The sequence below is a fragment of the Python bivittatus genome, unplaced genomic scaffold (assembly GCF_059951505.1).
Source record: "Python bivittatus isolate LINGU-HERP-01145 unplaced genomic scaffold, Pbiv_v1 ctg000840_np1212, whole genome shotgun sequence".
Lineage (NCBI taxonomy): Eukaryota > Metazoa > Chordata > Lepidosauria > Squamata > Pythonidae > Python > Python bivittatus.
This window is the reverse complement of record NW_028277113.1, coordinates 24875443-24898344: the sequence shown is the minus strand read 5'-3', so window position 1 is coordinate 24898344 and position 22902 is coordinate 24875443. Positions and strand designations below refer to the sequence as shown.

The 22902-nt window shown below is 35.4% G+C and overlaps 1 protein-coding gene across 1 annotated transcript; it reads right to left on the bottom strand.

The window, feature by feature from the left end:
* Window positions 1-793: 793 nt before the first annotated feature.
* CYB5A (cytochrome b5 type A) lies at window positions 794-21681 on the bottom strand. Its single transcript, XM_007440874.4, has 5 exons — window positions 21390-21681; window positions 10215-10343; window positions 9267-9296; window positions 6561-6595; window positions 794-5708 (listed from the first exon to the last, which is right to left on the bottom strand). The coding sequence occupies exons 1-5, from the start codon at window positions 21537-21539 to the stop codon at window positions 5630-5632; spliced, it is 423 nt and encodes a 140-aa protein (XP_007440936.1). The 5' UTR covers window positions 21540-21681; the 3' UTR covers window positions 794-5629.
* Between the last annotated feature and the right edge of the window lie 1221 nt (window positions 21682-22902).

Below are 22902 nucleotides of genomic sequence, written 5' to 3'. Positions count from 1 at the left end.
TACCAACTATGACCTTACCTGACAGACAATCTTACAACAGCCATTCATGCTCTGGTAATTTCCTGGTTCAATTATCACAATGTGTCGTATAGGGTTGCCATGAAACAGTCCAGAAACTTTAGTTCAAAACAGAGCAGCTATTCTGGTCACTGGAACCAGCTGATATGAACATACAATGCCAGTTTTCACCATTTATGCTGGCTGTAAGTCCAGCTCTGGATTCAAGTCCAAGGTGCTATTTTTGATCTTTAGAGCCCTAAACAGTTTGGACCAGGTTATCTGAAGGAACATGTTCTCCTAAATGTACCTATCTGGACCTTAAGACCTTCTGATGGGGTCCTCCTCCAGATCTCCTCTACAAGGGAGCGAGTTTTTTTCTGTGGTGGCACCCCATTTATGGAAATCGTTCCTCAGAGAGGCTTGACTGGCATCCACTTTAGCATCATTTTGACACCAGGTGAAGACTTTTCTATTTTCCCAGGCATTGCTGATTGGTTTTTAATTGTATTTTAATTCATATTGTTTTAGTTTTGAATGACCACCATATACAGTAGCTGCTTAATTTATATAATATTTTTATTGTGTACTTCATTTGATTTTATTGTATATGCTTTTTTCAAATTGTATTTTTAATGTCTTTTACTGTAAACAACCCAGATACTGGGTAGTTTAAAATCTGTAAGAAATTTATATATGAATAAATAAATAAAAAGGTTAGACGCCATATAAAAAGTAAATGCTAGAGAAGAAGCCCAAAGCTCATAGTTCAGCAAGGAGGTAAAGCACACCAAAGATGTTTCTGTAAAATTTTATCAAAAAACAGCCTTATATAGTTTTATTATTGTTATAGTTTGCACTTACTATATGCAATTAGAAAACAGATAAACATTTATAGCAAAATACTCCAACTTCATAGACATACCTAATATGGGCTACTGTTTTGGACTAGTTGATATATTTAAATTCTGAGAAATGTGAACCTTTCCAAACAAATAATGTTTGTCTTGATTTCTATGCAGGGCGTAGCAATCAATTTGGCAATAGTTGCTCTAAAAACTTGCTTCTATTATGAAGTTTTGAAAACACTAGATGCAATGTTACAATGCTATTAAACTCAGGAGAACAAAACAGGTTTGGCTAGTAACCATGCCAAAGACATAATCCAAGTAAAAATATTTCCCAGTAAGAATCAAGTGATAGTTTACTCATAAACTGCAGACGTATTGGATATTTACCATGTACACAGAAAAATGTCATTCAGCAACTGATTATTAAACAAGGTAAGATAAACAAAAACAGTTCAATTGCAGATGCTGGAAGCTGTTTCTCAACAACTTTCTTTAAAAAAAAATTGTGTTTACCAACATCTCAGGCTATTCTGTGGATACATTACTTTTAATGGATTTTATAACTGTATTATACAATATGGAAAATATATTGGGAGCAAAAGGCCAAGAATGCCAAAAAAGCCAGTTCCAACAGCCATCTCACACTAAGCATGAGAAACAGGAATCAAGGTGTCCATGAAGGATGGAAAAGGCAGGAGAAAGAAGTGTCAGGTTTAAATAGCAGAGGGCGTGAAGGGCTACACCAGTTACACTTGCCAAAACAACATAATCAAATATTTGTACAAGTTCTCCCAAATTGTTCTCAGAAACAGAAATCTAGAATGATTTGAGTAGAGAAAAAGAGACTCATATTCCATTACAATCTGATGAAGAGAACTATTGCTTAGACTAGCCTCAGTTGCCCCAATGATTCTAGTCTCCTATCATTCTCGCCATACATAGCCAATGGATGGGAAAATGGAAATTGTAGGTTTAGTATCTATGAATTCAGGTTTGGAAAGGTTGGCTTAGCACCATCATGTTGATCTTGCTAAAATGGTAATAATCATTGTTTTGAGGTTCCTCTGTTGCTATATATAAAATAATTTAAAAAGAAAGGCTGAACTTTTCCACTGAAAAATGGGGGGGGGGGGAGGTGGTACCAAGAGTAACAGCTGCATTTTGCTTTAGAAACAGGAATGTTTTCCAGATATATGCATTAAGAGATCAATTCAGTGATAGTATATCAACACTGTCTATTCCTTTTCTGGCAAATTTCACATGTGATTTGGAGACAGTGATATCATATCTATTTTTTTTAATGTAAAATCACATAGTATAGCATGCAGAAAGTGACTTTCTCTCAAATATTTTTCTTAGTCAAAATAACTTTAAAGTTAATTTTACTAATAGATGTGCATACACTTTTGAAAAAACTGTTAGAATTATCTTCAACGAGAAATCTGTTAAAAACATTCAGTGAAGAAAATTTCTAGGAATACAAGATGTTAAAAAGATTGATTTCTCTGAAGACAGCACAGTAGTGTTCATTTTTTTTCATTGCAAGTTCAGCTCTTATTCCCTTTTTAAAGCAATAACTAGAAAGGTTTCCAATCTGATTGCTATTGCTTATTTAATAATAGTGACTAGTTCCTGTGTCTATGTAATATTCTGGATTCAGCAGTCTTGTCTTATTTAAATCAATTAAAATGCTCAATTTCTTTTTATTCTTTTCTTATATAAGAGAAGAGTAATGATCAGAGGGGCAGTGAAGCTGTACAGGTGGCCTACTCTCACAAAGTTATAATCAGCTCCCACAGCCCAAGGGAAAGCCTACAAGTGTACGTTTATTCAGTTCCTGGAATTCTCCATATTTAAAACTCAGTAACTTCTGAATCACTTTTCCTCCAGCAGCACTGAACAAAACTATAAAAACTTAGGTATGGAACCATCAGCACACATCTGGATTTTAATTAAAAACGTTTTCATATTAGAGCATTATGCATCTTTTTCAGAGCACTGTATTGTACTCAACTTAAGGTCAATGGAGTTCATAAAAGTTTCATTTTCACAGAAACGGCCACCTTGAACATTTAAGTCCTATTAGATCACAGGAGACTGAAGGACACACACTATGTCTCTTCTTGTTTCCAAAAACTATTTAACCCTTCTATTAAATTAGCTAAAGCCTTCACCTCTTCTTAAAATTGGCAATTAATAGATAATATACATTCTTGCTCCAAAGAGTAATGATCTTAATAGAATGCACGTTTTAATTTTTTTTCCAGCAAATCTTTCATAATTCTTAAGTTAATATGTTGACTGGTAACTGAAACAGTATTTAAGGTACTAAATTTCCAAAATATCCTTTGAATAGTCAACTTGACACTTGCTGTGGCAGTGGTACAAGTGTCATCAAAAGATAACCCAGAGGCTTTGGCCCTCCATTTAGGAAGTTTTATTGCATCTGTATGTGGAAATGATCTAACATAGTTCTTTCCCCAGGTATATTCTCCTACCTTCTACACCAATTTTAAACCCACCTGCATTACGTTCAGTACAGCCTGATATTGATTAACCTACCACATTTAGATAATACACAAAAAACAAGTTTTATTTGCTCTACTATCTGAGGTAGAGATTAAACAAATAATTTTAAAAATGGCAAGTGGCAGAACACCAGGATTGGATGAATTCCCTATATAGTATAAAACATATATAGATTTTTTGGTCCCAAAACTTATATGAATTGTATGATGAGATATTTGATAAGGGAATTTTATTAGTGGCATTTAATCAGGCTTATATTACAGTTATACCAAAAGCAGGTAAAGATCACACTCAGTGTGCTAATTATTGTTCAGTCTCATTAATTAATGTTGATACAAAGATCTTAACAGCAGCGTTAGCAAACTGATTACAGCAAGTGATACTGCTCATTATTAAGAATGATCTAGCAGGGTTTATAAAAACTAGGCAAGCAGCAGATAACATTAGGTTGTAGATTTAATAGACTTGAATAAAAACACAATGTTATTAATTACTTTATAAACAGAGATAAAACTGGCAAATGGTCCTATGATAAGTATCAATATTTTTATATTTTCTTCCATTTCACCAAGGGAGCATAAATAAGCACTGGAAATCACATACCGTATTTTTCCGTCAATAAGATCCCCCATGTACAAGACAACCCCCACTTTTCTAACCCAAAATTAAGAAATCAATATTTTAAAGATAGTGCAGAACACATTTTTATTTAGTAATTAGTTAACATTTGCCTGATACACTCGGTGGGAGGAGGTCCAAACCATCTCTCTGCAGCTCTATTTCCATGCTCTTTTGCATAACTGATTCCATTCAATCACGAGTGAAACTGCCGATAGCTTGTCTCTGCAAACAGCCTTCCTCTAATTGGTTTGTCAGCATCAGCTGATGTCAGTTACATCAGGCTCGTGATTGGAGGAAGTCTGTTTGCAGACTCAAGCTATTTCACTTGTGATTGGAGGCTAGCAATAGGAGGAAGCCTTTTTGCAGAGACAAAGGATGGGCAGTTTTGCAACCGCATGGTTCTCTCCTCGGCTGACTTCCTTGAATAAGACGCCCTTCAATTTCTAGCGTAAAGATTTTAGAAAAAAGTATTGTCTTATAGTCGGAAAAATATGGTATTTGGTTTCAGTGCTAAATTCTGCAAGCAGGCAGACCTTATAGGAATCCTATGTACCATGAGTTACATAGATATATAAACTCTAATTAACGTAGTCCTACCATCCTTCTCTTGGGTTTATATTTAAATAGGTAACTGAAATCCATACCCAGGTTAACTTAGAACAGATTTTCCAACCTTCTGGCTGACAACACAATTAAGATAGAACGGTACTTCTATTTTTTCATGTTATAGAGATAGAAGAAAATGTTTTATTTCTTACTTACGTATAAATGTTAAAGGGAGAATATCCTGTTAGTTTATACTTGTACAACAATTTAATAAATCAGTGATCCATAATACAGCCAAGAACCATACAGCACAGCTGATAAGCATTTCAAGATGAAGTTATTTAGATTTAGATTTGACCTTGATTTTTGTTACCTATGACTTTTAAGATATATATTATTCTCTATCAGCCAAATGTTATTTTCTCTTTTTTTCTTGTGAAGTTCAATAGATCTTATAAAATAAAGCAATGGAGACCATTGCAAATTTTGTGCCTATTATAGATCCTCCATATCTCAAATCAGTTTGAAGGATAATTAATATTTTATTTTACGCAATGAGATATTTGGACCCATAGCAATATCCTTATTAACAAAAATGAAATTTATTTTTAGTGTTTCTCATTCTCATACTGAAAATTCTTTGTAAAAAGATACAATTATAAAAGAAAGAAAATGTATCAGAATATAAGTGATGGCAAAGACAAGAAAATTTGTACAGACGCAAATTTCCACCTGCTTGTTTTTGTAAAAGAAGTCTAAAGAACTCATTAAAAAAAATCAGGCAAGTTTTAAATATTAAGAAATGGCAGACTATATAAGTGTGAGCAGCATTGTAGCATCATGTGGTTATCTGACAGACATGAAGAAATAAAAGCAAAAAAATATTAGCATTTGAAAAAAAAATAGAAAAAGGCAACATTATGTAGGACGCTACTAAAACAATTTTATTCTGGATTTCTGATAAAAAGACGATTGCTTTTTTTTAAAGTTGGTTTTAAGATACTGTCCTGATGTGGAGCCATTAGGTATATATTTCATTTTCTTGCCCAAAACAGCATGTCCCATTTTGTTTCTTAACACTGTGTTTACTCAGACATGTAGAAACGGTACATAAGGGCCACAATGATTGCTGCTATTGCTGGAATCACCCAGTTGGTCCATGAGCTGGAAAAAAACAACAACATTATTTTCATACAGTAGCCACTAGCTACTAAATGTTTCAGAAGATAAATTCATTTACTGTATTTTCAATAAAGCAACTCTGGCTTGATATCACGCTCCTAGGTAAGCACTGAGACAATCTGTTTAGTAATAAGATAAATGCCTTATGCAATGATTAGTGAGTAAGTACAAGACTTTGTATGTGTGCCCCAAGACAGACCTACACTGATCCTATCTTCAGCTGAACTCTATCACTGGTGGAAATGAAATCCAAAATAATAGTTTTGTTTTTTAAGTTAAAAGTGATCACAAAAATATTATTCTTGCTTATAGCCAGACTTAGAGATGTCTTCTGCTTAACAGTCTCTGAGCTGTCCAGGCACAAATTCAATAAATTCCTCCATACTCCTACAACTGTATATCTCTCAAAACATATCCCACATATCTAGAAGATTCCAAAGGAATTAGTAAAAGCTTCAGGAGGAATAATCAATATTCATCCCTGGATTGCAGCCATAAAGGATACTTAAAGCATAAGTACCGGCTAGCTTACTATGAGTATGATGATACTATCACTTGTCTGAAGATGTTCTAAAGTAATCAAAGAACCATATTCTATAGGAACTAACTTGCTTTTATAACATAATAAAAGTATTCATAATTAAGCTAAGAATTTTTTTTAAGATAAATTATTACAAGCAATTATTATAGGTAATTTTGCTATTGTTACTGTTAGCAAAAAGCAATTCTGCACACCCATTATTACCCCAATCTAGTCTTAGCAGAACTCATGCTGGATTATAAAAAGTATTAAAACACAGTACTATCAAATTGCAAGTTGAATAAAAATTGTACCTGGAACTAGATTCAACAGTGGTAATGTAAGGGCCCTGAAAGACAAAGACATTTAATTGCAGACTTTGAATGATTTTTGAGCTTCCCCTTCTTACTAGAAAAATAGCTCATGTAACGACTGACTTGTTCTGCTTGGCTTCTTCAAATTATCACAGATTTACTACTGTACCTTGCTCCTACCTATTTTAAGTTATCATTAATTATTGGTGCTCCCTTGCTAGTTCATTCTGATTCACTGAATTCTAGAGCATATTAAATGGGATCCAAACTCCACACAAACAAACTAATCTTATAAATTATACTGTGTTTTTAGGAGTTCCATTTGAAGCATTTTCACCTATAAAATTGGTCACACAATTCTCTATACATTTAATTTGGTTGCTAAAAACATGAAATTGTCTCTTGGTTTAAAAATCAAACTCTAGAATAAGAAGACAGAGCAGATAAATGACAAACATTAGGTACTTCATGTACATTCAGAAGACAAAATAGTACTCTAATAATCTCTCATTGTCTTTCAGAATGGAAAAAGTTGGAAGAGGCACTGCAAAGAATGCTTGCCAATAAATATTACTTATCCAACTTTGAATACAAAGCTTTCATGTTCACTAGGAGCAAACCAACCAAAACAGCTACCCACTTTTGCTCATAAAATGTAGATAATGAAACAGAATCTTTTTTTCTGTATACATGAATATTTCAGAAACTATTCAGTATTGATTGGTGATGACCATCTTGCTGCTGGAAATTGAGGAATGTGTACATTAATTCAAATAGTTTGGGCTTGCCCACTATAACCATATTTTGGTTTGAGATCCCAGTTTTCAACTGATGCATATGTTTTTCTTGGTTGTATTCCCAATATTTGGATTTTATTAAGGCATCAGGAATTATGGATCTTCATGCAAACCTGTTAGCCAAATAAATCATCCAACATTGGAAATATCAATTTATACCTGACTGCAAGAGTGAACTGCTGATATATGCTGTTTGCTGACAGATGAATTACTAGTATTTTTTTTTTTATCAGAGACATGGAAGAAGACTTTTGAAGAAGTGGTCCATGATAGAAATTCAGGATTTTCCCCCTTATCCTTTAGTTTTACATTATAATGGACTACTTATATCATTAATTGTTAATTCAGATTATACAGTTTGTATTTTGTATATTATTAAAAAGTTAATTTGATAATGCTGCAAATAAAATGCAGTTATTGCCTTGATATCACTATTATTTTTGGTTAGTTGGCTTAATAACACCCCCCCTCGAAAAAACTATTGCCAATTCAGCTCACATTTTTTTGACATATGCCCAAGCACCTTTTTCTGTGATAAAACTGAAGTTCTGTTGTTACTTTAAGCTTACCTTAACAACAAGACTTTAGTAAAATGCATCTTAATATGCACAATAATTTTTCTACACTTTGCATAATATTGCTTACTCCAAAAGGGTATAGTCCAATGAGCAGCTGACTCTACGTGCACTCATTTTTACTGAAACACATTAGCTATTCTAATACAGGCAATCCCCAGTTTAAGAACAAGTTCCGTTCCCAAGGTTTGTCCTTAAGTCGAATTTGTATGTAAACTGGAACAGTATTATTGTATAATATTGTATAAGTAGTATTGTGCAATGAACTTGAACCAATTATACCAATGACAACATGGTATAGTATGTCATGTGTTGTTCATCTGAGGTTGTATTTACCTACTTTTGAGAACTGCTAAGGACCAGATGATTTTTATTATGTCCGGATACGTAAAACCATAGAACTCAAAGAGGGTGTACTTCCTTTTTCACACAACTGTATATCTAACTTGAATCACTGTGTATTTAACTCAAATTTTGCTACAATAGGTTCCATTCTTAACTATGGGTCATCCTTAAACTGGGCATTGTTAACCTGGGAATTACCTGTACTTATCTACCTGGTGTAATTTAGGGGGAAATAGCTTTGACTATATCACCACTCCAAGATTTAGAAGAGGACAGAAACAGGGAGACCGTGAATTCCAGTCCCACCTTAAGCACAAAGCCACTCCAGTGACCTTGGGCCAGTCACTTTCTCTCAGCCCTAGAAAGCAGGCAATGGCAAGCCACTTCTGAAAAACATTGCCAAGAAAATTTCAGGGACCAGTCCAAGCAGTTACCAGAAGTCAAAAAATGTTCTGGATTCAGAAACTTTAGGGTTCTATCTATAGTATCTCCAAATAAAATGTGGTATAGTCTCTGAGGGTACCCTGCTCAAGGTTCTATAAGGCTAATAGACCAATTGTGATTAATCATACATCATCAGATAATACAAGACTGACTAACTGACTGAGACATGTATTATTTTGGAAGGTATAAAGCCATTCATACTGTTTAGCAATCTGGTAACTATCCTACAGAATTTATTAAATTTTTTTTAGAAACTAATTCCACCAGTATAATGAATAGCCAATCCCCCCTCCCCAACATACAGGATACTCCTGCTAAAAATTTTATGCATTCCGCCATCCCCCCCAGCAAAAAAACCCAGATAAACAGATATTGCAGTAGAAAATCTTTTGACTGGGCTGGAGATAAATCAAAAGTACAGTTCTGTCACCCTCCCAAAAACCTGGGGTTCCCATAAGAGAACATAGCTATAATTATATTTGATTAAATTTTATTTTAAAATGTTATGATGAATGGAATTTGAAATTTGAAAGAGAAATACTTACTGTTGGTTTTTGAACTTTTTCCCAATCATCCTGAAAGATACAAAACATTTTATTTTGTTACAAATTAATATTTAATCCATTCATGAATCACTTTTGGTTAACTCTTCAAGAGATAAATCATTATCTGTTCCTCAGACATATAAGCAATTAGACAAGTGTTTACAACATAGCAATGAACACGGTACAGCACAGTTCGAATTACAGCAATAGCAGAATGATTTGGGAGGTGGGATTAAAAGAATCAACAAAAGCAGCAAGAACAGATGTATTATTTTGGAAGGTATAAAGTCCCATTATATTACTGAGATATCATTACAGGTAGTCCTCATTTAACTACCACAATAGGGACTGGAAATTCTTCATTAAGCGGGGTAGTCACTAAGAGAGGCATCACGTGACTGCACCCAATTTTATGACATTTTTTGCAGTGGTCATTAAGCGAATCACGTGGTTGTTAAGGAAATCATGCAGTTGTTAAGCGAATCACACAGTTCCCCATTGTTGGAAGCTGGCTGGGAAGGTCACAAATAGCAAGCACGTGACCCCAGGAGGCTGCAACCACTGTAAGTGCAAGCTGGTTGCCAAGCACCCGGATCGCGATCATGTGACCATGGAGACACTGCGATGGTCATAACTGTGAAGATCGGTTGTAAGTAGCTTTTTTTCAGCACCACTGTAACTTTGAATGGTTGCTAAATGAATGGTTAAGTGAGGACTACCTGCATAATCAAGGCTGTCAACATTAATTCTTGAACAGAATCATATACCAAAGCTGTATTTTATCCAAGTGAACCATTAATTACGAGGAGGGCCCATTTACAAAGAATACAGAATGGGAAAATTAAAATATACATCAGGTTTACATACGTTAATAATTTTATTTACAATTTCATTTTATTAAAATATGAAAACTATAGGAACGTGAATGTCCATGCTTTTTGTACTTACTGGATGAAGTTCCCCTATAATAAATGATTCTGACAACGTCCTGGCATCTGTAGAATGCCCAACATCTTCAAAACTTTCTGTTGCATCTCCACCTGCTTGTTCCCTTAGGACTTCTTCACCACCAGGATGCTGTTAGTAGAAGAAAGTATGGGGATGTCTGCGTATATACTTTAATATCATTAAGAATTGCTGTAACTTGCAATTTGCAAACTCAAATATTGTGAACATACATTTAGCATTCTAGTATTTTTAATGTACAATCTGAAAATAAAGTTCATTTTTTCCTGTTCGCTAATCAACTTTTATCTTTTTCATAGTTCAATAACATAGTATTATAACTCCTATAATTAAATAAAGTAAAATGCCCATCTAACCAAGCCATTATTTAGTCTCCAGACTTATTTATTTGATTTATGTCCACTGCAGTCAAGAAGACTCTTGGTGGTTTACAATGTATCTATAAACAGTACAATAAAATCTCCACAGTACAATAAATAAAAATACCAATAAAAGCAACTAAAGCAACACAATAAAACATCCATAATACACAAATAAAACAAAATGAAGATAAGCAGACAGCAGTTAATATATAAGCAATTACAGAACAAATAAAATCAATCACAATGCTTCATACTCCTAATGCTCTATGGAATAATTCTGTTTTTAATAGCTTGTAGAAAACCAACAATTGGAAGCTGATAACATTTTCAGGGTGAAGTTACTCTAGAGCACAGGCAAAACAACAGAAGAAAAGCAGTTCCTGCATGCTTCTGTCCCCTTTACATCAGAGAAATGAGAAACCATTAACTAATATGCTTTAGGAAAATCTGCTAAATCCAAACTGGTTGTTGAAGATGGTCCTGCAAGAACCTCAGTACCAAGCCAAGTAGGGCTTTAAATGTTAAAACTAACACTTTGAACTGCACTTGAAAGCATATGAAGATGTGAGACTCAGAGCACAGATGTCACATACTCATGTTGACCTGTACCAGCAAACAAATGGATGCTGCATTGTGGACCAACAGAAATGTCCAGGTGATTTTCAAAGGCAGCCCCATATAAAGTGCAAATAAAATAATAAATAAAACAAAACAAAATGTAGCTGAAATATTCACAAAGAAACCATTAAGCAACTACTACGGTACGATCCACTGTCTATTTCCAGAATTTATCAAAAACACATTTGCTCATAACAATATTCCTGGGAGGAAATCAAAATTGCATGTTCACAACAGCTCAACAGAAAAAAAAAAGTCTTGCCTTTGCAGATATAGATCTGCATAAAAGTGGGCAGCCATAACCTCAGGTTTGGAATTACCGTATTTTTCCGACTATAAGACGATACTTTTTTCTAAAATCCTTACCCTAAAAATTGAAGGGCGTCTTATTCAAGGAAGTCAGCCGAGGAGAGAACCGCGCAAAACTGCCCATACTTTGTTTCTGCAGAGAGGCTTCCTCCTATTGCTAGCCTCCAATCACGAGTGAAATAGCTTGTCTCCCAAACAGACTTCCTCCAATCACGAGCCTGATGTAACTGATGTCAGCTGATGCTGACAAACCAATTAGAGGAAGGCTGTTTGCAGAGACAAGCTGTCGACAGTTTCACTCGTGATTGAATGGAATCAGTTATGCAAAAGAGCATGGAAATAGAGCTGCAGAGAGACGGTTTGGACCTCCTCCCACCGAGTGTATCAGGTAAATGTTAACTAATTACTAAATAAAAATGTGTTCTGCACTATCTTTAAAATATTGATTTCTTAATTTTGGGTTGGAAAAGTGGGGGTCATCTTGTACATTGTCGGAAAAATACGGTATGTTCCTATTTTGTATGAAGACTATTTAAGTGCAAATATATTTGAGTTGCTATGTAAGACTTAGAAACCAGTTTCTTAGGGCAGAAATTTTAACAACCAACACTAATCCAGCTGCACAGTCAAAAAGAGCAAGGCAAAAAAGTGTATTAAACTGTGCAAAGAGTAAGAAAAAGCTTCACTGAAATTAAGCCAATGGGTGAAAGGCAGCCCAACATTATAACCAATACAAGTATCTCTACATTCCACCATAGTCTAATATCACCAGCTGGCTTGGTTGTTTTCTTGAATATCAGCAAAGTGAAATCAAAATGTCGTACCCTGATATCACAAAATTGATCATTCATGAGCTTTTAGCCAAATCATTACAGAAACCTTTGGAGACAAAGTCCCATTTCCTTATGCAAAAACCAGCCAACTGCATGCCCTAGATTTTCACCTACAGGCAGTCCTCAGTTAACGACAGTAATTTGGACCATAATTTCCATCACTAAGTGATGCAGTCGTAAAGCGCAATGTCACGTGACTGCATTGCTTACTGATGGAAATCCTGGCAGTCCCCATTGCCATTGTTAACCAAATCCCACCTGTCATTAGGTGAGGCCCACCCCGATCCAAGCCATTCCCAGCTTGGTCCCTCCTAGCCCTGAGCCTAGGTAAACCCAAGGCTTCTGTTCAGATGCCAGCCAGGGCCTCCATCTGCGCCCCATGCAGGGCCTCCATTCATGCGCTGCCCAGAGCCTTCTTTCGCAAAAGAAGCCCAGTGCACAAAAGAAGACCCCAACTAGAAGGGTCCTTTTTTCATGCTAGCGCAGCCAGGGCCTTCTTTCACGCACAGGCTTTTTCGTGAAAGAAAGCCCTCGGCAAGGCATGAACAGAGGCTGTGGTTGGCGTGTGAATGGAGGCTCTGGGTGGGGCATGAGAGAAGCCCTGGATGCACTGGCATGAAAGAAGGCAGTGCAAAAGGCCTCAGCTGGTACAGTAGTAGTACAAGGTGCGGTGGGCATGGGCAGGGACAGGCAATGGGGGCAGCAGGCAGCCAAAAGATAGTCGTAAATGCAGGTGGGTCCAAGTGGGCCTGAATTTTGTTCACGTGGGTGCTGCAATGGCCGGAACTTTGAGGACTGGTAGTAAGTCCCTTCGTTCAGCACTGTCGTAACTTCAGTTACTGAACAAATGAATGTTAAGCAAGGACTACCTGTATTTACTTTAATAAACCAGAATTTACTGAAAATTGGTTTGGGGGAGAGTGATGAAACCTGGGAGAGAGCCATATTCTTTTCTAACAAAGTTTCCCCAAGTACCTATAAACTAGCAATAGGGCACTCATGTAAATGATCCAGTCTGGAAATAAAAATGAATTTTATTTAATGAGCCAAAAAAGACAGATGCAATAGTTAATCTAGAAGCTTATAAATGCTTTGCAATGGTATTTATGCTTTTTTTTTAAGTCTTGAATTTCACACACCTCAACTTTATGCAGAACTTGTTCACTGAAATCTTATTTTGTATCAATTTCATGCAAAATGTATACTCTGATTAGGGTTACATTTATATTTTAAATACTAGAAAAACAAGAAGACAACAAATTTTAAATCTGTTTTTAAAAAGAAAGAAGTCTTACCAGGATAACCGGAATGCCCCCAGGGTTCAATAACAGAATAAGGGTGCTTTATGAACAGCAAATGGGCACTGCAGGGCTGTAACGTGGCCCATGGGCTGCTGAACAATTCTGTAAGTTACATAGGTATTTTTTCTTATGGTCACTGACCAGCCAACATAATGGTATAGATAATAGAGCAATAACACATACTCTGACATTAATTTATTAACCTTCACCGAATTTATTACTATAAAAAATGGATCCCTTCCAGTCAAGGTTCAGGCCAGGATATGGGACCAATACAGCACTGATCGCACTCTTGGATGATCTCTGGCGGGAGTAGGACAGGGATGGTACTTGCCCCAATCCTGCTGGCCTTTCGCAAAGCATTAAAAACCTGGCTTTGCCATCTAGCCTGGGGCCCTGAGAGTATGAGTGAGCCCATTTCATGGTTAATTTGAGTGTGGGGTGTTATGAGTGTTCTCAGCTGCTATTTTATGCTATTTATGTTGTTTTTTAATTTTGGTTGTTTTTACTCTGTTTTTAATTGTTAGCCACCCAGAATCATATATAGGAGATGGACAGCCATAAAAATGTATTAAATAAAGTAACATTTAGTGAAATGGATGCATTCCTGTCAAAGAATAAATGATTCAGATCTGAATGCCCTAAGAATTTTGTTATTAAAGGAGTTAAGAGGTGAAAGCAGATATCCCTGTAAAATTGACAATATAAAATAACATGAACTGTGGTTTCAATACCTTCATCACCACAAGGACAAAGTCTCCCCTCCATTACCTTTATGGGGAAACCATTAAAGTGGGCTAAGGATAAGGACCTTCTGAATTATATCAAACTACAATTTGATACAAATATTGGGCTATTTTCTGGCATTGTTTTTTCTAGATCATAACAGGCAACTGGAGGACAACCTAGAATATATTCAAAGTTTGTTTGTTTGTTCATCTGAATTATAGCCTTCCTTTTGCTCCAATAATTCTAAGCCTGCATGACCAATGGCCATAATGATTCTTAGTTCTGGAAAATGTAGTATAACATATGAAAACTGTAGAGTAAAACCTTAATATAGGCATGTATCACAGTTTAAAAACTATCCTTATTCATCTCTCATGGAATCCCACCTGCACTGCACATCTCAGCTCCCTCCCCTTGCCCATCAAAAAAACTATTCAGTTCTGAATATTGCTCTAATCCAACTTTCAAATATAGATAATCTGCCAGCATAAAACAAAAATGAAGCTTTCAAACTTTACTGTTCAAAGAATTAACAGTACATGAAACCCACAGCAACATTCTATAAAATCCAAAAAGTTATTTTTGTTGCTTAACGGTAATTAAAATATGTGAATTTTCCAAGGTTATTTCCAAGGTTAATACTTGGGTTGAGAAAGCATACAATGCTTATGCACAATGACTAAGCAAAAGTGTACAGATTAAAGATTATGCCTGGTCATCAATTCAAAAAAGGTTAAGGGAGTGCATCCAAAGAAATTACACAAGACTGACATGCAAATACAACTGACATTCTGCCCTTGAATCACTTCTGATAATTACACAGTCAAGAGAATGGGGCAACAGTGTTAAAGGTAAAAAACAATTCAACGTTTTAAGATTTACTCTTACAACTGAATCCAGAAAAAAGGTTAGATAGTAAAGTTTATTTAAACATTTCAGAGCCCAGAGTCATGAATGCCAAACATTCAATATTTTAACATAGTTTCGTAGCAGCTACTGCATTAATAAACGCAGGCTTTTATTTTAAATTTTTATTTTATTTAATAAAAGCCTGAAAAACAAACTGGGAACATTTTTGCTCCATATCATAGATGTAATTTTCCTACACAGAGAATTTTTAGAAAAAATCCACTCATTAATGGATCTAAAATTAATTCAATTATGTAATCTCTTGGTCAGTCTACACATAAAAGGTGAAACGTGTACTGTGCTGTCAGATTGAACTTGCAGACAATATCAAAGGTTAGTAGGGTTAGCTTAGGCATTCAGTAGGCTTTAGAGAGAAATGACTGGGGCTGAATTTAGAAACACACAAGTAGAAAAAGTGTAGACTTTTGCCCTCCTTTAGGACTATATGCCAGCTTTCCCAAACTGTACGCCTTCCAAATGTATTGGTTGCAGTATGGCAAAGCAAGATCTATGGCATAACTGTATTTTCCATGGGAAAAAAAATTAAGCCATTAAAAACAGCCACATGTGTAAATTATCATGCAAAATGAAAAAGCAACATTTATTTTCTTTATTCTGCTCAAAATATTTTCTACATGTTATGCTCTGGAGTTCAAAGCACTCACTACATATACTTAGAGATAAGCAAGTATTTCTCTTCATAAGGTAAATTCTATTTTCAAAATTAATACAAACTTGAGCTTATCCATTCATTCCGTACCACACTAGAGAATTGTACCACTAATGGTAGTGATAAGAATAACAATTCCATGGTTTTTAAGAGCAATAAGAAACTGGAATCTGTTCTCACTCAGCCAGACAGATTGCACTTCCTTGTAGTGCCATCAAGATATGTAGGACAATAACTGCCAGAACTCCCCTGCCACCTTGGAAGGCACCAGATTAGAAAACCAAGTCTAACACATTGTTCAGAAAGAAATTGATACCGGGTACAAAAGCTGCCTTTTGGGAGCAGCCCCCCCCCACTCCTTAAGCAGTTCCAAAGATTTTGCCAACTTGTTGTTTTTAACTAGACAGAATGGGAAAACTGATTAAATATATGAGAAGTAAATGAATCAACTGTACTTAATTAAAGATTAAATTTCCCCAAGCCCACCCTCACTTTGGAATGCAACTGCTAACTGAAGAACCAAATGCAACCCTTGGCCTAAAAACACTTGCACATTCCAGCTTCAAGGCATGGTTTGCAAGGCAGTACATGCTTTGGAAATTATTTAGAAGAAATGTGTTAGCCCTCATACTGGAGCAGAATCTCTTAGCTGTTTATTAAAAACAAAGACAAAAAAATCCTGACTTTCACACTTCTACATCAGCCTGAAAAAAGGAGGCCATTGTTTTAGGAGTTGTATTAATTTTGAAGAGTGGATTCCTTAAAGTACCAATACCTTTCTCTCAGGCTCTTGGAAAAGCCAGAAAAAGGTTGACCCACTTTAATAAACAGCAGAGATGTGCTGTGCTCATCTAAGATTTGAAGCATTTTCTCTTAGTCGGTTTCAAAATGTTCATAGTCCTAATGATTTGCTTAAATTATTAAAGTAACTACAAAGGCTGAGTTCAGATAATATACTAAATAAAAACCAAACAAAAATGTAGATTACAGCCAATCGACAAATGTATTACCATAGTTTTTTTCTTTACAGCATTTATATACTGCCAATTTCAGTGACTCCTGGCAGTTTCCCAAAAAAGGTAACATAACATCCATTAATACATACATACATACATACATACATAAACAAACCGTACTGCCAACCCAATCCTAGTGTCCAATAAAGGATTTCATATTGCTTCTCAAGTTAATATGTTTTGAAATACAGTCCAAAGGAGAAAAGAGGACTTATAAACGAGAACAAAAATCCTGGATTTAAATGCAGAAATGACTTTTTTTGAGAGGCCTGCTAATATATATATATATAAGCCATAAGTAAGAGGATGCAGCCTTGTAAATTTTAATATGACAAAAGGAGCAAATGACTAAAGATACTGGGGATTAAACATATTTAAATGTATTTAACATAATTTAATTTTAATTGCATTTACTGTAAATTAAAATTAAACTAAGTTTTTGTCCTTGATCTTTTTGGAACATGATTATTGACATTTTTCAAAGGCCAAATGTACTCTTATATTGTATGACAGAATCTGAAAGCCAGCAACATGGCATCTAGTTCATTCCAATTCTGCATACCTTTTCCTCAAATTCAGCCTGCTTGTCCCAACTTTTTCCCCACATATATTTATTTCCTTATGCTGAATAACAGAGATTTCAAAGGTAAATATTTCTCTTTGGCAACTATGTTTCTTAAAAAAAAAAAAATCCAAAGCACTGAGTTAATACTGTATCATCTAAAATCTGCATGTAAATTAAACAGGAATGCCAATAGTTTCCAAAGATGCTGTTCTCTGAAAATTCTATTCTACCTAGATTTGTCTGGATAAATTTCAGTATATTAGCTGTACTCATAGGTCTGGAATAATAGACTGGCTATTGCTCCACACAACTTGATATACCCAAAAATGTACTTGTGCATTTACAATTGGATCTGGGGGAGATGGCGGCATACTAAATCAATCAATCAATCAATCAATCAATCAATCAATCAATCAATCTGCAGTCTTTAAAACAAGTTTATTATTCCAATCTTTCTTAACAATACCATTAAACTGATCAATCCCAGAATGTTATATTCTATGTTATATTCTATTTAGCCTGGCCCAAACATACCCTAACATATCCTAACCATATGCTTCTTCCCCCAGCCCAGATAAACTGAACAGAATTTTAAATGTCCAGAATAGGGTCCTTGAGTAGCGGCACCATAAGTATGCAGCAGGCTAACCTAATCTTGTAACTAACCCTACTAATATTATCCCTCAGCCCAGAAGATAAGGGACTGAGAACCATTATTCATCATGGCTTCAATTTACATGAATGAAAATACAGTACTTCACACCTCTCATTATTATACAAGCTAACCTGGCAACATCCTTATATTATTCTCATAATTGGAAAAGTATTTTTTACTTATTTTTATGAATAATTGTTTCTGCTTTTGTATCAAGACTATATTTCACATTTTCCAGAGAATTCAATGTGTTTTTAGAAAAATATCTAATAGATATAATACACTCAACTACTGAAAAGTTGAACAATTTAATTTAAAAAAACCTTACCTACAAGAATTCAAAATTTAATGTCCTGGGTTGAATACCTCTCAGTCCAAGATTAAAGCAAATGGGATTAGTTTCAACATAATATTTTCACTACTGTGAAACCTATCTTGATTAGATTCTGAAATACGATAGGAATTGTGTAAATTGTTATGTATAAGTATTAGGTAAGCAACATGTACAGTGCCATTGGCTTATTGATCTTACATATCTTAAGTCTCTACTTTTATTGCAATTTGATAGGTGAAAGGGTACACAAACAAGTTTTAGTAGCTCTAATGCATTTGCTCATACCTGGTAAACAGAAGAACAAGTCTATATTCATTTGCTGTTTAGAATCTACTATTTGTCAAGAAATACAAATAGCAATATTTCCAGAAGTCAGGTGTCTGTCAAATATACTCCTTCTACTTCACAAACTCTAATAGTTTGGGTATTAAGAATACTTAATATGGTTTTTCTATGGAGAGGTAAGAAAGCCAGTTTGGTCTAGTAGTTAAAGCACTGGATTAGATATAACTAGATTCTAGCCATGGAAGCTAGTTGGGTGACCTTGAGCCAGTCACTTTCTCTCACTCCTAGGAAGAAGGTAATGGCAAACAATTTCCAAAAATGTTGTCAAGAAAACTGCATGGACTTGTAGTCACCCATGTAGCCACCATGAATCAAAACTGACTTGAAAGATTTTTTTTTTTTTAATGCAGAAGTAAAGAGCGTATGATAACACCAGCAGTTTCTGCAAAAAGATCTTGTGCTATCTTTGGAAGCATTTCATCAATTTAGTGAATATCTGACTCAATAGAATAGTTAAGACTTTTCACAAAATTGCTAACCTAAGTAAAGAATGAAATCTGTTAATGTTCAACAACTATTTGTATAGTAGTTTGTCACTTAGCTGTACTTTTTTCTAGAACCATAGTTCTTAGTGTGCAAGACCTCAAATATTTGTACAGGTAATGCGTTACCAAGGATTAACCATAATTGTTAAAGTACAGTGTAAGCCTTATTAAAAATGTGTTTAAATGGAATGCACAAGATCAGCACTACCATGCATTTTTTTTTTAATCCATTCAATTGTGTCCAATTCCCAGAGACTGCCTTGGCAAGGTTTTTCAGAAGTGGTTTGCCACTGCCTCTTCCTAGGGCTGAGAGAAAGTGACTGGCCCAAGGTCTCCCAGGTGGCTTTGTGCCTAGGTGGGACTAGAACCCACAGTCTCCCAGTTTCTAGCCTGATGCCTTAACCACTACACCAAACTGGCTCTCTACCATGTGTATTAAGGCTATATAATATTTCAGATTCAGCTCCAAATAAGCACTTCAGAATACATGGGATGCACAAAACCGTGTGCAACTTTTAAAGCAGCCATGTCTGTTCTCAGAACCACACAACAGCTTCAGTTTTAAGCAAATAACACTACTTAAAAATATGATCACTGAAGGACCTATCTTTTCAAAAAAATATATATTTCATATTACAAAAACAGAATATCTAGATTTATTAAGCTAACATCACAATTACCAGTCATTAACTATCAGACACATTACTTTTATACACTTAAAGTGAATAATATATTGATATATATATTGTATTTATTTATTTAAAAGACTTATATGGCTGCCCATGTTAACATATGACTCTGGGCAACTATCAATAATTTAAAGTAACAAAATAACAAATAAGCAAAGTAGCTATAACAACCATCAAGATATCTATATTTACATATAGATATTTATGACTAAGTTTTCTTATTTGGCACATTCAAACAAGATGGTTTAGTGGCAAGCATACCCATTCATGACTGATGGTTTCTCCCTTACAGTGATACTGCAAACCATCTATGATTTGTTTTTATATGTTTATATTGTCTGATTGTAAAACAGATGGGCAAAACAGATGTAAAACCATATTTTAACCATGATTTACTGATAAGCATAATGGATTGTGTTCATTCAACACAGTGAGCTATGAGACATGATTTGCAAATCCCAAGGAGTGGGCGCATGCAACATGGTAAACTAAATCACATTTTTGCTTACTTTGATGTATGAACCACTCAGACCACAACAAACCAGAGAGGGAAAACATGGTTTCAGAATTCCTTCCCTGGTTTAAAACAAGCCATAATGCCATATGCAGATGTTGAAGCAACCTAAAAAAGGTTGATTATTTGTATTCACTATGCTTGGGTTGAGGAATCCTAAAACTGGTTAATGGATAAACCAAAATTAGCTGAGGCTACACTGTCTGAATATATGACTTTAATGCCTGGGTGTCAGATGGCTTTTAAAACATATAAGAAAACTACCAGTGGTCTGATATGTGCTGACACTTGCTGCTAAAATAATGGTTGTAAAAAAAAAACCAAAAAAAAAACCTCTCATGCATTTTGACCTCTGCATGCTTTGTTTATGCTTTAAGGAAAATATCAGATAGCTCACATTTGCCTTACCCCAACATATGTAGCTTATCTCATTATTAGGCAGTAGGTAGCACAATGATAATCAAAGTATTTACAGATTATATCTGCAGATATTACTGCAAAATGATGACTAACTCGTTAATCTTTCATCATTACAAGGAACACAGCAGAAAGCACATTGATACATTATTTTAAGCAGCCACCACTAAACTGATGTAAGTTTCCTAATTGAAGTTAAAGGTAACGGCTTGATCTTTGGACCCTGGCATAAGCACAGACAAAGCACGCCAGCTCTTAGCGAACGCCACTTTTCAGTAAGCATGCAGAATCCTGAAAACCTCCCGAACTTAATCAGTTCCAACGTTAATTATCTCCTGCAACTTTAGCAGCACATAATAGCAGCCAGCAATCCCCCTCCCCTGATCTTCCAGCTCTATGCACTCACTTCCTCTAAAAACTTTGTGAGATCGTATATACGGCGGTGTATAATAATCCAAGTACTCTGGCTATGATTTTGCTTCTGGACTTCCTCGAGCTTGTAATAGCGACCCCGCCACGTTTCTTTCTCGGACTTGTCGCCGCTGGACTTCGTCATCGCCGCTTCGTTCGGTCCTTTTTCGCCTTTGCAAGACTGCAAGCAGATTTCCACGTGAAGCAGCAGCAGCAGCAGCAGCAGCAGCAGCAGCAGCAGAAGCGAGAGTGGCGGAACTGAAACGCACAACTCTGACCTAAGTGTCTCTCACCTTCTAACGCAAGCGCAGATAAAGTCTTTACGTAAACAACCCCTAATCTGAACGCACCACCCTCTGCTTGACGGCGGAGGGGGGGAAGAGAAATCGCCTTTGCCGGCCTCTTATTGGTTGGCTGAGTGTTGCTGGGTTGGCTTTCTGAAGCAATTCCGAGATTCCAAGAAGCTCTGCTTTCTTACGACAGAACGTGAGGTGTGGGGGGGAATCAACAAAAGTAACATAGAGATAAAACCGTAAAGACCTACACAACAGGCAGACTGATACAGGAAACGGAAAATGGTCCCACGGTGATGCGTAATATAAAGTGTACCATCAGATGTTACTTCAACTTTCGGCTTATTTCTTATTAAATGACATTGTTAGGTTGTTTCCTATAGTTGCAAAATGTTTTTCACGTTTGATATCATAATATTTATGGAAAGTTGTTCAATGAATATTTATGGTAAACTGGGGATTAAAGTACTGAACTGTAAATGCAACTGCATCAAAGGAACTAGCATTGCCCGCAAAAGCTCATCGCTAATAAAGTAATTTTTACTGAGATGTGGGATCCTTTGTATTATTTCTGTCCGGGGTCTAATTTAGCTGTTCAAAGTTAGTGCACAGTTTAGTGGTTTAAACTGGCAAATCCTTTCTCATAAATCACTGTAACTTTTGTGCCTAAGTTGAATACCTATATAGCAAACTCATACAAATATTGTATAAACACCTAAAGAATTTACTGTTATCTCTGTATGATGCTTTCCAACACATACATTTATATGACAAATATTTCACTATGGTCAGAGTCTCCATGGATAAGCAATAATTTTTTAAAATCAATTATTCGCCTGCAGTTTCCTGATACATTTACTGCAGTGTAAATTGTGATTTTGATATGTGGATGAACTGTCACAGCACAAAGACAAGTAATGACTTGGGCTTAATATCCTCTCAAATAAAAAACTTTTTAAAGCAGCAAATTCCCAGATAACAGACTTCATTTTCAAAAATAATAATAAATCAGACAAAACATTCTGGCATAAAAAATAAAACACAAAAAGGAGCAATATCTGGCTTCACTGGGTATTTTTAATGTATTCAGTTTCAATTCCACTTTTTACTGATAAAGCTATCCAAAGTGGGCTAGGTGAATGAAATGGGATGAGTGTGATTTAAAACCTGAAGTGTAGCTTCATTGTGGTATAGCAGAATCGTCTTTACAGTTTC

Excerpts from the sequence above, each read along its gene's own strand:
- CYB5A (XM_007440874.4), bottom strand. The coding sequence starts at position 21,539 with ATGACGAAGTCCAGCGGCGACAAGTCCGAGAAAGAAACGTGGCGGGGT. Across the intron at positions 10,344-21,389 it reads TCACAAAGTTTTTAGAGGAA|CATCCTGGTGGTGAAGAAGT; the intron begins GTGAGTGCATAG and ends TTCTACTAACAG. Across the intron at positions 9,297-10,214 it reads TTATAGGGGAACTTCATCCA|GATGATTGGGAAAAAGTTCA; the intron begins GTAAGTACAAAA and ends TGTATCTTTCAG.